The sequence below is a fragment of the Gastrolobium bilobum genome, unplaced genomic scaffold, assembly GCF_033153095.1.
Source record: "Gastrolobium bilobum isolate Gb01-03AN ecotype WA unplaced genomic scaffold, APGP_CSIRO_Gbil_v1 utg16668, whole genome shotgun sequence".
NCBI classification, from domain to species: domain Eukaryota; kingdom Viridiplantae; phylum Streptophyta; class Magnoliopsida; order Fabales; family Fabaceae; genus Gastrolobium; species Gastrolobium bilobum.
In genome coordinates, this window is record NW_026898163.1 from 116,295 (window position 1) to 130,565 (window position 14,271).

The 14,271-nt window shown below is 33.3% G+C and overlaps 2 protein-coding genes across 3 annotated transcripts; one reads left to right on the forward strand and one right to left on the reverse strand.

The window, feature by feature from the left end:
* The first annotated feature begins 3,042 nt into the window (after positions 1-3,042).
* Positions 3,043-6,905, forward strand: LOC133313409 (protein MAIN-LIKE 1-like). Of its 2 annotated transcripts, none has more exons than XM_061514775.1 (6): positions 3,043-3,213; positions 3,317-3,928; positions 4,792-4,938; positions 5,285-5,413; positions 5,742-6,173; positions 6,302-6,905. In XM_061514775.1, exons 1-6 carry the CDS (start codon positions 3,160-3,162, stop codon positions 6,575-6,577), a joined length of 1,650 nt encoding a protein of 549 aa, XP_061370759.1. In that variant the 5' UTR covers positions 3,043-3,159; the 3' UTR covers positions 6,578-6,905. The 2 variants fall into 2 exon arrangements, with proteins under 2 accessions (XP_061370759.1, XP_061370761.1); XM_061514777.1 differs by having other exon boundaries at positions 3,129-3,213; positions 3,322-3,928.
* Positions 6,906-8,789: 1,884 nt separating this feature from the next.
* Positions 8,790-9,796, reverse strand: LOC133313408 (non-specific lipid-transfer protein 1-like). Its single transcript, XM_061514774.1, has 2 exons — positions 9,365-9,796; positions 8,790-9,060 (listed from the first exon to the last, which is right to left on the reverse strand). The coding sequence occupies exons 1-2, from the start codon at positions 9,730-9,732 to the stop codon at positions 9,051-9,053; spliced, it is 378 nt and encodes a 125-aa protein (XP_061370758.1). The 5' UTR covers positions 9,733-9,796; the 3' UTR covers positions 8,790-9,050.
* Positions 9,797-14,271: the final 4,475 nt, after the last annotated feature.

The window sequence follows — 14,271 nt, forward strand, 5'->3', positions numbered from 1 at the left end:
TACGGCCCAGGGATGATCCATATGCTGGGATCGGTGGGCTCTACATCCGACTCAGATGATGACTCAGCCATTATCCTCAACTATATAATATAAAACAACATTTAAATTAATCACATGTAACAACCCATTTTATTTACAATTTAGTTAAGCAGTGAAATAATTGATTATCACAAAAATTAAGCATATGCGTCATTTATTTAACTAGAATCGAAATTTATGAAGTCCCGCCAAAACGTAGAACAGTTATTTATTTGCAATTAAATAATAATAATACATCAAACAAAAATAATATAATACTAACTGAATACTTAACCCTAGGTCACTACCAACTTGTCCAATATGTACTAATCATCACACCTAACTAACTACAAAGTTATGCACTCCCGCATTAATAACATCATACATACGAAATTTACGAAGTCCCTAACACTATTTATAAATCACTAATTAATATGCTAACCCTAATGCATAATTAAAATTTAATAATAATAACTATGTAATAATAAAATTACTATATCATACAACATTTATAGCATGCCACAAAATTTCTAAGTGACTATCCTAATGTTCCAAGTCTCTAATATACAGTCAATCCTAACATGTATTACTAACTAGCACTGTTATTTAAATGTATACATATGAGGTATTATGACCTTACCTACGTTGGCAAAGCTTCACTACGAACCGCGGTTAGAGAGAGGTTAGAGAGATAAATGAGTAAGGAGTGAAAAAAAGAAAGTGGGGTATATATAGGTTGCACATGAGACGCCCCCTTTGGGCGTCACATGTGACGCCCCAGTGGGGCGTCTTCTCTAGGGGAGAGACGCCTCACTGGGGCGTCACACGTGACGCCCAAAGGGGGCGTCTCATTGTACAACAGATGTGTAATGTTTACAAAACAGCATTAAATGCGTAATTATTTAATTTAAATGCATTACTTTAATTTTTTTGCCCACATGCATTACATTTGTTCGAATTATACCTAATAATAACTAATTATTTTATCTGTGCGCGCGTTAGGTTATTTTGTATTTATACTTTTTATTGAAAATAATTGTTTTTGTTTAATTGTTTATTGGGAAATAATACTCTCAGCCACATGAGAGTACATCATTTTCCTACACAAATTCGTTTTCCGTGCCAATTAATTTTTCTTTTCTTTTTTAATATAAAATATGGGACCCACATTTAACTTCTCTCTATTTTTTTCTCTCCTACAATCCTACAACATAAGAAAACTTAAACCCTTCTTTATTACGCATTATCATTCTTTTAACGACATATTCATTGAAAAGTATTAGAATTATAGTATGAAATTTTAGTTTAAATATAATATCATCATTTATTTTCATGCCTTAAATCTTCAATTGAGTATAGCCTTATAATTTTAAGTTTGTAAAGCAGTATACCCACTATCGTCGCTTCTCAATAATTTGTCACGGCTCAAGACAATTTCGTTCGTGAAATAATATTAAAATACTATCACTTCTTCCCCATTAATTACTTGCAATGGCTAAGGTAATTTTACATATAAAAAACATAGATAAATAAGTGAGCTTGAACTTTTATTTAAGAGTTAATTTAATCCATTTAATTAATTTGGACATTGACCTATCAAAGTTTCTTAAATGTTAATTTTTTGTCCGATATATGCAATATTTATAGAATATTTAATAAAGATCAATTGCTTTAGATAGCAGCTTTTACATACATTAATTTATTTTGGCTTAAACTTAACATGATTGAATTGTTAGGTAAAAAATTATTGTAATTGTAATTGTAATAATTTACAAAAAAAATTATTGTAATTGTGAAAAGTATTGAAAATTATAAAGAAATTAATACAATCGAAAATTGGTGAATGCTGATATGGAAAATTGTATTTAAAAAAAAATAAAAATAAAGGCAGGCTGTAAGCTTTATTCTTTACCCGCATAATTAATTTTGACTTTTTACTTTTTTATTAAGATAAAAAATATATAATAATAGAAAATATTGAAAATTAATTGTATATATCTATAACATATAGAATAGATTAGAAAAGAAAAAAAGAAAGAAAGAACATATATATGACGTACAAATTAGAAGATGGGTCGTTTATTAGTTTTCAAGTTTTACAAGGCTTTGATTGTATCGGACATGTAAGAGAGCCCATTTTAATCGTCTTACTGGGCTTTGATTACATTGAACTTTGTGACATAAGCCATTATCATGCGGAAATGGATTGGGTTGAGGATTAGCAGAACTTTGGACTCGAAAGAAGAAAAAGGCCTTAAAAAATAAAATAAATGTGCATTTAATTTCTTATTAGAAAATTTTGCTTTTATTACAGAAAAAATTTCAGACATACTTATATAAAAGTGAATAATGAGTTCTATTATAAAGAAAAGAGAAATAAACTTTTACGTGACAGAGAAATTTCAGTAAAAGCATATATATTGAATCCTTTTTATAATTAAATTCTAAACGAAGTACTTATACAAAACTTGAAAGTGTGTACAAGAAAAAAATATATTTTATCTTATTTTTTTTTTTATATTTGTTTAAAAAATAACGTTTATATTTTATTTACAAAAGTATTAACAAAAGTAATTTTGTATTAAAATTTTATAAAAATAAAGATGAACTTACTTACAGGAATTGGATTTGGTAGTTATTTTAAAATACCAATTTATAATTCTGTTCACAATAATAATAAAATAAACTGATTTTTGAGTTTTTTTTTTAAATGAAATAAATTCTTTCGTATAATAGTATAGATTATAATCACAAATATATATCGTTAAAATAAAAATGAATGAATACTTTCAAAATAATCATTATTTAAAGTTTTGTATAATACTTTATAATTTTATTTATAATATTTCCTCATTTTATTGATATCTCTTTATTTCATCTAAAGAAAGTATTAAAAAAAAAAAATGAATATTTTTTATTTTGTTAAAATGAAAAAAATTAAAATAATCTGATATTTTGGCGCCCTTTATTTTGATCTCAGGTACACGTCATCCATTTTTTTGAAGCTTCTCCCGAAAGCTTTGCCACTATTACCAGTAGACATTTGTGTCCTCTGTTTATGCCGTTTGCATTTCTTCACGTTCATTCACTTCCATTCAACACTTCCGTCACCGTCACCGTCACCGGAAAACCCAATTCCCGATGAGGAAATCAACCAGACTATCTTCCGCCGGCCTCGCCCAAGTCCGAGAACCGGTACACCTCAATTTCATGTTTGTTTCCCGAGAAAATCTAAGAAAAACAGGAATTCCAGTTTCAACTTCGATTTCTTCGTTTTTCTTTTTTTTTACCGTTTCAGGTTAGGAATTTCAGGACAAGATTTTCTCTCACGTCGTACGCGAAGCGTGTTCAGCAGCTGACGGCGGAGCAACGATCCGCGATAACGAAAACGGGTTTCGGGAACCTGTTACGTGTTCCGAATCACTCGCTGAACAAGGTTTTCTTAACGGAGGTGATGGAAGCTTGGAGCTGCGAGAAGCGGGCTTTCGTTATCGGGTCGGGCGAGATCCGAATGAGCTTGTTAGACGCTGCTTTGATTATGGGCCTTCGGGTCGTGGGTGACCCGGTTGTGTTGAAGGAGGATGAACCTTTCTCGGATTTCGAAGGCTCGTATGAAGCAAAGGAAGGGAAGAGGAAGGTGTTGATGAGTTTTCTTGAAGAGAGGCTCGATTCAATTGGGGAAGTTTCGAGCGATTATTTTGTGAGGACGTTCTTACTTTACACGATTGGAACCTTTTTATCTTCCAATGATGGTAAAGTTGATTCACGCTACTTGCACTTTCTAATGAATTTGGATGAGGTTTCTCGATTTGCGTGGGGTGTTGCTATTGTTGAAGATTTGGCTCAGTGGCTAGATAAGAGGAAAGAAAATAATGTGCAATATGTTGGTGGTTGTCTTATATTTCTCCAAGTAAGTTTCACCATGTCATAATTTTATTTATTTATTAATTTGAATTTTTTAATTTATTGAGTCAATTCTCGAATCATGTATGCTAATGTAGGGTAAGAGAACCTATTATAGATTCATAGAATTGATCTGATCCTTTCACTAGACCTTGTACAAAAGGGGAGCTTTATATCATCATGTTACCCTTTTTTTATTGAGTCAATGGATATTTTGGTCTAAAAAAAGACTAAAAGAGTGTGCGTATATTTTGATTCATTAGTCCTACAAAGATTATTTACATTACGTCAATTGATTGCATAGTTTCTCAAATTTAACTCATTTAAGAAGGAAATATAGTCCTCCAAATATTGAGTGCATAAAATGTCTTAACTGAATTGAAGTTGAAGATTGATGTGATCATTTATTGTAAATGAATTCTCAAAAAAAAAAAAAACTAACTTGATGTCAATTCAAGTTTCCTTTTTTTCTTTTTCATGTTTATATTGATTACAATTTACAAAAGGGTATATGCGTTGTCTTGGAAGTAAAATGTATGTATACAAGCAATTTATATGTTGCTTTTAAGACTAGATGGGAAAATTCCAGTGTACAAGTCTCCCTGCTTTGCCAGGATAAAGATAAAGGGAGATTATACACAGCTTTATTCTTGCATTTTTGCAAAGAGGTTGTTCTCTGTACTAGAATAAGTGACCTTCTGTCACAAGAAGCTACCTTACATTTGCTTAGAAGAGTATGTGTAAGAGTTAGTTTTCCGAGGGATAAGAAGTTTTGGAGCAATACTTGTAAAGTTGTGATTTATAAATGCTTATGTTGATTAAATGTTCTTGTTTTTAAGTTTTATTTTCCCCTTTGTCTATGGCGGACAGACATGGTGTTATGAGCATTTTGATATAGCACGACCACAGTTGCAATGTCATGATTTGACCTTTCCTCGTGTGTGTCGATGGGATAATAGTAAATCTCTCCAAAGGCAACGAGGTACTTCAAGGTTAAAGGACCTGCATGATGACCAGGTAACTTGAAACTTGCTTACGTATCTGTTGAATATTGAGTTTATTCTTTATAGTCACTGGCTCCCCGCATAATATGGCAGGTGGAGAAAACATGTGTCTGTTTTGACCTGGTGCCATTTTTATGTTATATTTAGTCATTTTTTGATGATTTAATGATTGAAGTAGCAAAGCCGTTCTCTTCTCGAGAGCTTTAGGCTTTAGTCTGAATCTGCAGATAGCATATTTGGTGTTTGAATTAATGATGGCTGCCTTGGTATTAGTTGTCACACTGAAGTCCTTATCAAAAAAAGGACGAAGGAAAAGTGGGTTATAATTCCTTTGTAGTTTATTATCTGTTTATGTGCAGATAATTTGGAAACTCCAACCTACCTCTGAAGAGTTACAACTAGAGATAATCAAAGAAGCACTGGAGTTGGTGGGTGACAACGAAGAGCTTCAAAGTGAAGAAAATTGTTCGATTAACACATTAAATAAAGTGAGTTATAATTTTTTGGTTTATGAACTTTTTAAATTTCTGGTAAATAAAAGTTTAGGGAGAGGGGAAGTTGCTCCATTCTAAGGTCAGTGCATATCACCAGCCATAGCAGACTCCAAGTCAAGACGTTTGAGTTGATGTGGTACGATCTTATCTTTTGAGCCAAACCTCATTGGAATAATCTTAATGTTGGTAATCAATTCAAATTTTTGATTCGAATGTATGAATTACTAACATGGGTGTCTTTTGAGTTATACTCCTTCTATTTAATCGCTTATGTTGTAATGTGGTTTGCTTTCTCTATTGATTGACAATTGGACGTCGGCAGGTTCCTGGTGTAGGTTCAGAGTTACAAGTTAGTGTCTCTAGTAAAGTACTTAGAGAGGATGGGGATAATTTTGAGAATCAGGTAGTGGACGACACTCCCACAAGGTTGAGCAGTTGTGATGAAGAATATAGAGAGCAGGAGACCAATCTTGAAAACCTTATAGTGTTGGACACCCCCCCAAATCTGAGCATTTGTGACGAAGTAAATAGAGAGAAGGAGATGAATCTTGTAAACCTGATAGTGTTGGACAGCCCCCCAAATTTGAGCATTTGTGATGAAGTAAATAGAGAGCATGAGATGAATCTTGGAAACCGGATAGTGGAGGACACCCCCACAAATTTGAGCATTGCTGACGAAGTAGGCAGAGAGCAAGAGTTCAGTGCTGAAAAATTCAAAATGAACGACACTCCCCCAAAGTCGAGCTTTTATGATGTGAGATCTGGTTCTGCTTTATTCTTTTGGGTCTTGTCATAGATTATATTTCTTTATTTTTTTTCTTTATATTGTATATATATATCCACAATGAACATCACAATAAAATGAACTCTTTTGATTAACAGGATGATTTAAGAAAGAAAAGTGTCATGTTAGAAGAGGAAAATGCCCAATTAAAGATGAAAATAGGCCAAGTAATGGAGGAAAATGAACTTCTCCGTAGGCAGATTTTATCAAATACCCAATTTGAAGAGCAGAACGCTGAGTTAAAGAAAGAGCTGGATTTCTTGAGAGAAGAACTCAGAATTTTAAGATTGTCAGAAAGTAGCTTTTTGGACCGAATGGATAGACATATTTTGGATTACGAAACTGATGCAACTGCAAAAACATGCTATTCTTGAACTTCACCCTTAAACATACCTAGCTGCTTGCAGATAGAGCTGTGGCACTCAAACCACCCGTTACATGCTAACTTTAGACCTTGCTGCAGCCGCTACATCGATCGATCTCAGTTCTTTCGCAACAGCCAAGTGTATATATTTGTTGTTAAGGTAAACATACATTATTCTATCTAATTTACGTGTGGAGGTTTCTATTAAGTGAAACTATGAAATTCATGGCAGGTAAACAGAACTATTTATTTTTATCTTTGTTGTATATTAGTATAGTAGATTGTTCAAGTACTTCTCCAAAAACGAGGCATCCTCCATCCCCTAGATTTTTGGGTGCCTGGATGTACTAGATGTAAAATATTTTTTTTTATTTAAGAATAAATTACATTCACTTCTTGAGGATAGCAGTAATTACAAGTAATAGTCTTTTTTATTTAAGCATGATACCAGTCTCCTTTCTAATTCTGACAACCACATTAACTGCTGTTTAATTAATGGATAAAACTTTGTATATATCTTCGCAATTTATAAACAACCCAGCAGAGAAAAAGGTAAAAGAAAAAAAAGGGACAAGAAAAAGGAAAAAAGAAAAAAGGAATTGTTCTCCATCTTTTCCTTCTACTTTGCACAATGTTTGCGGGGGCCCTGGATTGATGCTCTGTAATTCAATGGCTGTTGGTGTCTTTGTTGGCTGGAGCTCGCTGGTTCTTATTGGGTTGTTTTGGAGTGGCATGTGTGGTTGGTGCGGCGGGGATGCGGCGTTTCCCATGGCTGGGCATAGGATATGGTTTTGCTTGGTGATTCGATTTCTGCGTTCTTGGACTTTGTGGTGGCAGTGGTGGTGAGCTGGCCTTGGTTGGAATTTGGGTTTTTTGAATTGATGAGGGTTTGTGTTTAGTTCTTCCATTTTTAGGAATGGTTGTGCTTTTTGTAAATCTGAAAAATTATTTTCTTTCTCTCCTCAGTCACATAGCTAACGTGTAAAATAATTTTTTTTTTCAGAATTACACATTCATACTCTGTGTTAGTCACTAAATTGATACAACTTGTGTCCTTTTAAATGACACGCACTAAACCTTTAATTTAATTATCGTTGATTTTCATCAATCTAATGGTTATAATTTATTGAAAATTAATAACATTTATTGGGTCACATTTATTAATTAATTTTTAATTCTGAATAAATTATAATCGTTGGATTATCGAAAATCAAGGTATAACGGTTAGATTGTTAGAAATCAACAATGATTAAATTGATTGTAAGAGTAATAAACTTTTTTGGTGATAAGTATGTCACTTTAAACTTTTGCAGCTAACCCAAAGAATCGTGGGGCCCACCATCATTCTTTTTAAAAAAATAAAAATAAAATATTGCCACTGATTAATACCTCGGTAACAGAAGGATACACCCTTGCAGATGAGAAGTGTATTCCCCATGGTTAATTCCTTAGGGCTATAATAAGCAAGACTTTTTAAACCAAATCAGTAAAGGGATTGATTCATTAACTTAGTTAGAAGTTGGTTTTCCAAGTTGCTTGTTGGGTTGGAGTTTATCTTCAATCCTCAAGTGATCGGTTCGAACTTTAGAACTTTATATTTCTAATATGAATAATGTAGATAAGCAATATTATAATAATAGTGTTAAGTTAATAAATAAATAAATAAATTTAAAATTTAAATAGAATTCTTTATATTGTTATTAAATGATAATTATCATAGTAACTGACATACAAGTTCACATTATACATGGATCAAATATGCTTTATAGTTTATACTATGTAACCAAAAAAAAGTAATGCATGCTTCGTATTAGGGAGAATGTTATATTTACAAATTTTTTGTTTATAAACTCTTACAAACTACACTATGACCAGTCATACTTCAATCAAGAGTGTATGACCGGTCATACTTAATGTAATTTGTAAAATTTTTTGTAAATGGATCCATCCCTTTATATTATATATTTGAAAACAAATAGTAAAATAAGTGAGCTCATTATGATTTAAATATTTAATTGCCTCAGCAAACATTTGATGATGAGTCATCCTTAAATCTTGATCCAAAGTTCCTTCCTTTTAATATTACGTTGATAGTTTTGAAACCTCTTTCCCCAATGGCACTTTTGGTCAAGGAACAAAGAAATAGACAAAGTCACTTGTGAGGCACAAGCATCATTAATCAAGTTCTCCAAATCCATTCACAAAATAGACTGCGCATATCATTAACAAAGAGACAACCACTGCTTACATACCCATTTCTTCTAGTACTCCACTCCTTATCTTCTGCTAATGCCTACAATAACCATGAAAGAAAAGGCTACCCACTATCAAACACAGACACACAAGAACACTAGTACAAGCTTGCAAGAAGCAATTTCTAGTCATTCCCATGTCACTCATGTAGCCTCTTATTCACACACTATATATACTACTGCCATAACACCACTCTTGAGCTACTGCTCCAAGATCATCATGCATCAACCTCACTGAACTCTGCATCAAAACAAAAAAAAGAAGACTCGTTAGACATATTGGAAAGATGAATAAAGGGCATGCATGGGGCAAATCTTGGTACAAAAGATATCCCAATTTTGGGAGGAGAGGGTTGATGGTCCATTGTACACGTCCTAACCATTGCATATTTGCAAAGAGGTTGTTTACAACACTGAGAACCCATGACCTTTTGGTCACTAAATAACAACCTTACTGCTGCTCAAGATTCACCCTATGAAAGATGCATGATAAAAAAATAAAATAAAATAAAAATGCATGTAAGATATGTATATATTATAAGTACTTGCTACAGTCTGTGTTGGGGCTGATCTGGTAGGGAATGTTAACACCACATTTCTTTGGAAGGCCAGCAGCATTGTTTAGATTAAAGTTAGAGTAAGTGAATCCACTGGAACTAACAGCATTCTTTATGCAATTGCAAACTGTTTTGCGATCTGGTGTGGTCTGAGCCATGCCATAGAGGGACTTAACCCCGTTGCAACACTGTGCTGGCACAGTACTCCCACCATAGAGTACATATGTAATGCATGGGGTCAAATTGTTTTGAACTTGATCACATGTCACTGCAGCTTGAACCTTAGGACTAGTTGGACCAAGTGCTAGAAACACAATTGCCAAACAAACAACCTTAACCATGATTGAACTAGCCATGACTCAAATCTTGCACTTTGTATAGCTTTACCCTTATACTAGATTTCAACTTATATATATGGCCTTTTTAGAGACTCTTTGTGTTGAGCTTTTCTTTCTGTTGCTGCATGTATATATAACAAGAGAAGGGTAGGAGGGTATGTGGGGTGCAAGCACAGTCATGTGACTAGCCACGTGCTTGAAGTTATTTGGTAGTTGAGCTGAATTCAGTGCCATAATGGATTGTGGTTGGGCATGTTAAATGCCGCTATTACTGTTTTAGTCAAAAGATCCAGGACCAACCATTTCCCTGCCTAGATTTTAAAGAAAGATGGCAAACTCATTGAAGTAACATTTATATGTGATGAACTGAAGTCACTGCTATTTATCAGTGAGTGAGTTACTGTAACCACGTTTACAAACAGTCCCATGTCTTTTTTTTTTTTTTTTTCATCTAGATTTTCAAAATCAAATTAAGATTCTTTCTCTTAATTTTGGCAAACAACGCTTGAATATTGTTGAGATATATAGTCCCACATTGGTTGTATGTGCAATTAATTAATGTGAAGTTTATAAGGCCTTGCGCACTCCCACCCATTGAGCTAGTGTTGCTACTCACGGCAACTGCACCGATCGTACAAGTAATATATGATTAAGTAAGAGATCGTTCCCACGAGGATTACGGTTCAAGCACTAATTCACTATCGCAAACTTAGTTGGACAATCGAAAGTGTATTTGGAAACAGGATTTGAATTGCAAAATTAAAATATTAAATATTAAGCTAATTACTTGCAAGAATTAAAAACAAGAAATTAAAGATGTGATTTAACTAATAAAATAAAAACGTAGCTAGGGGTTCGATTTCCTTTAATCTCCTTATTATGATTCGAAGTCCTTCTTTACGTTAACCGTCCTTAATATCAATCTAACCAATTCTTTCGCGTGTTATTAGAGCTCAATTCCTTGTTACCCTAAAATCTTTACAAACTTGAAAGAACCCTAGTTCCCCGGTTATTCCCCAAGAATGCAAGCATTAAGTTCAAGAATCTTAAGGTTACACAAATTCTATGTCTATCCCTAGAATCATAGCGTTTACGATGAAGTTATCAGATATGGATCACACACCAACATCCCTATTGTCATGCATTTACCGATGATCATTATATAAGATTCAAGCCTATATAAAGCATTAAAAACAGATAACTTCATTCATGATAAAAAGGAAAATTAACGTACGAATTATTCAAAGCATAATAAATCGACTAAAATCCATCTAACCCTAACTACTTAAAGAACTAGCCGGACATGGCAAAATCAAGAACAAAAGAAAATAGAAAAGCTCCCCCAAACACCATAAGTGATTGGTGGATCTTCAATATCTCCAGTGAACACTTGACGTTGATCCGTCTCCGCCGCTCACGAACATGAATATGATGTTCCTCTGCGTTCCTTCAGCCTCCAAGCACCCAAGAGTTGTTTTGCAATGTAAAAGTTATTTATTTCTGGTCTCCAATGGCCCTTTTATTGGCCAAGAGTTTGTATCCTAGTAGAAAACTCGAATGGGCCTAAGTTGGATCTGTCTGGGCGCTTAAGCCTGTTGTAGCGCGCTTAAGCGCCCTAGGACAGTGAATTCTGATTCGCGTTGCGCGCTGAAGCGCTCTGAAGGGCGCTTAAGCGCGCTCCTCGCGACAACCTTTTCTTCTTGTGGCGCGCTTAAGCCCTGAGTTGGGGGCTTAAGCGCCCAGAGGCAGTAGCTATTTGCGTTTTTAGGGAGCTTAAGCTTCTGAATGGGGGCTTAAGCTCCCACTTCTAACAACTTGATAAGATCTTCAATCTTATTGTTTTTGATCTTCTTCTATCATCTCTTGATCTCATCTTTTCTAGTTGTGATCTCTATTTATCCAATCTTCATCTTTGACTCCTTTTGTCAACAAATCCCTAAAAAATAGCAAAGATGATTCCATTAAACAAAAATTCAGATAATGTTCATGATTATTATATTAAACCCTAGTTTTTGACTTATTTAACTTGATATTTTATATTAATTTAGTCTATAAAATAAGATAAACTAAAGGTTTATCAGCTAGTTTTTGGGGTGGTGTATCCCAAGGTTCTTTACATGGTATGAGAGCTTCGCCGCCCCCCACTTTCTCTTGTGGCATTTCTTAGCACAGGTAGGCTGGGCATGTTGTATTGTCCACTCTTCAAGCCCAACGGGCTCTCGTGTGAGGGGGCGTGTTGAGATATATAGTCCCACATTGGTTGCATGTGCAACTAATTAATGTGGAGTTTACAAGGCCTTGCGCACTCCCACACTTTGAGCTAACTTTTGAGGTGGTGTATCCCAAAATACTTTACAAATATGATATTTTTTTTTTTTGGCAACAAATGTTGATAGAGGCAAATTTTGGAGTAGTAGTAAGATTGTTCTTTGTGATCACAGAAAAAGTCACCGGTTTAATCTGTGTATAATCCAGTTTCATCTCTAACCCGGCAAGTCGAGAAGTTTCATGCATTGATATGTTGTTTTTAACATATGGTGATCACTTTATTAGTATACTGTTCTTGATTATTCAGGAGTACTGCAATTTAAAAATTACCAATCAAATTTAGCTTGAAGAAAGTCCTGTAAAAGCCATATAGGAGGTTGCATATGTGGACCGGCAGAGATTTGAGTCATAAATATCGGACTTAAGTAGTTCTCACTTGTCCAATTGAAATCTGTCCTTTCCATGTTTCTACCTCTTGATGTATACAATAATTTCTTGTTTGCTTGATAAAATGATATCATTATTGTGGTTACATACGACTTTAATTTTGATATAATATTAATATAATTTTTTTTTACACATTCGTTCTATAATATATTATTTAATGTGTTTAATAAGATGTCAAATTTATCATGTAATATGAAAATATATTGAGTAACAATATAATTTTTTTTAATCATCTTTTCATATGACTTGCGGTTATTTGAGATCATCTTAATCGTTGTTAAACAAATCATTAGTTACTCTTTTTCATTATCTATCCTAATATTTTAAAAGGTTTTAATGTTTTTTATGTTGTAGGAAATTAAACTATTTTTTATACACATACAAAAGTGTGTGAGACTCATGTAGAGTCATGTAAAGAGAAAAAAGAGAAAACATAAACTTCACACACTTCTATGTGTATATAAATCTATAAGAGATAATTTTATGGCTTACAATACAATAGACATTAAACCTATTTTAAAATTCGGAATTGGAGTGGAAAGTGCTAGACTTTCGATGCAATGATATCATTGGTTTAATTGGTTGTTGAATTTATAATCAATGAGTTAGTTGATGTAGTTTTAAAACCATTTCTATAAAGGACTAAAAATAGCTTTATATTGATAAAAGAGGGAGACAGAGGGTGACTCTTAAAAAGCACCAGGAGCTAGTCCCTTTTATAGGATTCGAGGGATCTAAGTTAAGTTACAATCGTATTCTACGTGGAAAATGAGTATCTCTTATTTCAACATGAATTTATATTATTTGAAAAATATCAATTATTCATTAATAGATTAAATAATTTTAAAACAAAAACTTGTAAAACAGAAAATAAAAATGGTCATTTTAATTGCTCTGATAATTGATCTATTAAAGAATTAATGACTAATTTTTTTGAGATAACATGACTATATTAAAACAAAACATAGGGATTCATTCCCCTCTAAGTGATTCCTGAAATTATTAAAATTAAGAATGAGTTTCTCAAGTGTCAATAAATTAAAAGTTCATAAACCTCAGTTTAATCTAAAATTACTTACCTTCTTATGGTTTAATTTTTTATCATTTATATCTTTATGATTTTTTCTATCCAAGTCCATTTTTTTAATTTATTGTTAAAAATGTCATTAATATCTTCAATTTGCCCTTGTTAAAAGCATCTCCTATTCCAGTTAAACATCCCATCAGAAATTCTAAGGACACAAAATGTATACCATCTCAGTATTTAAAATTGAGTTCACCATCTAATTCTGTTCCTGGTTCATGGGCTTGTATGGAGCACAACACTTCAAATGACTTTATTGAATTTTGCATAAACTCATATACTTGGGATAAAAAATCTAGTGCAACTCGAGGTTTAGTGTTGCTTTACGAATGCAGTGTTGGGCCAACAGAGGGAAGAGATCACCATCCATGGGTTGGTTAAGTGACGGGAATCCAAAGTCTTGACTAGTGTAGCCAAGCCTTGATGGCAGTTCAATGCCTTAAGGGACACTAGTGTCTATTATAATTATGAGAAAAATGCTTATCCTTTTAAATGACACAACTTATATCTTTTCACTCTCACAAAGAGGTGGGACTCACATCTTTATTTTTTTTTTGTCAACTCTCTCTCCTCCTTTATCTATCTCTTTCTCTCTCTTAAAATGAAACAACTTTACATCCTTTAAAATGACACACACTTTACCTTATAAGTGTAATGGTTAATTAAGAACTTTCCTCACAAGAGCGAGCCCCATTGGCAAATGTAAATTGTAAAGAACCAATTCAACCTAAAAGGTTAAGCTGTTGGGTGAGGCTACA

Excerpts from the sequence above, each read along its gene's own strand:
- LOC133313408 (XM_061514774.1), bottom strand. The coding sequence starts at position 9,732 with ATGGCTAGTTCAATCATGGTTAAGGTTGTTTGTTTGGCAATTGTGTTT.
- LOC133313409 (XM_061514775.1), top strand. The coding sequence starts at position 3,160 with ATGAGGAAATCAACCAGACTATCTTCCGCCGGCCTCGCCCAAGTCCGA. Across the intron at positions 3,929-4,791 it reads GTTGTCTTATATTTCTCCAA|ACATGGTGTTATGAGCATTT; the intron begins GTAAGTTTCACC and ends TATGGCGGACAG. Across the intron at positions 5,414-5,741 it reads CGATTAACACATTAAATAAA|GTTCCTGGTGTAGGTTCAGA; the intron begins GTGAGTTATAAT and ends GGACGTCGGCAG.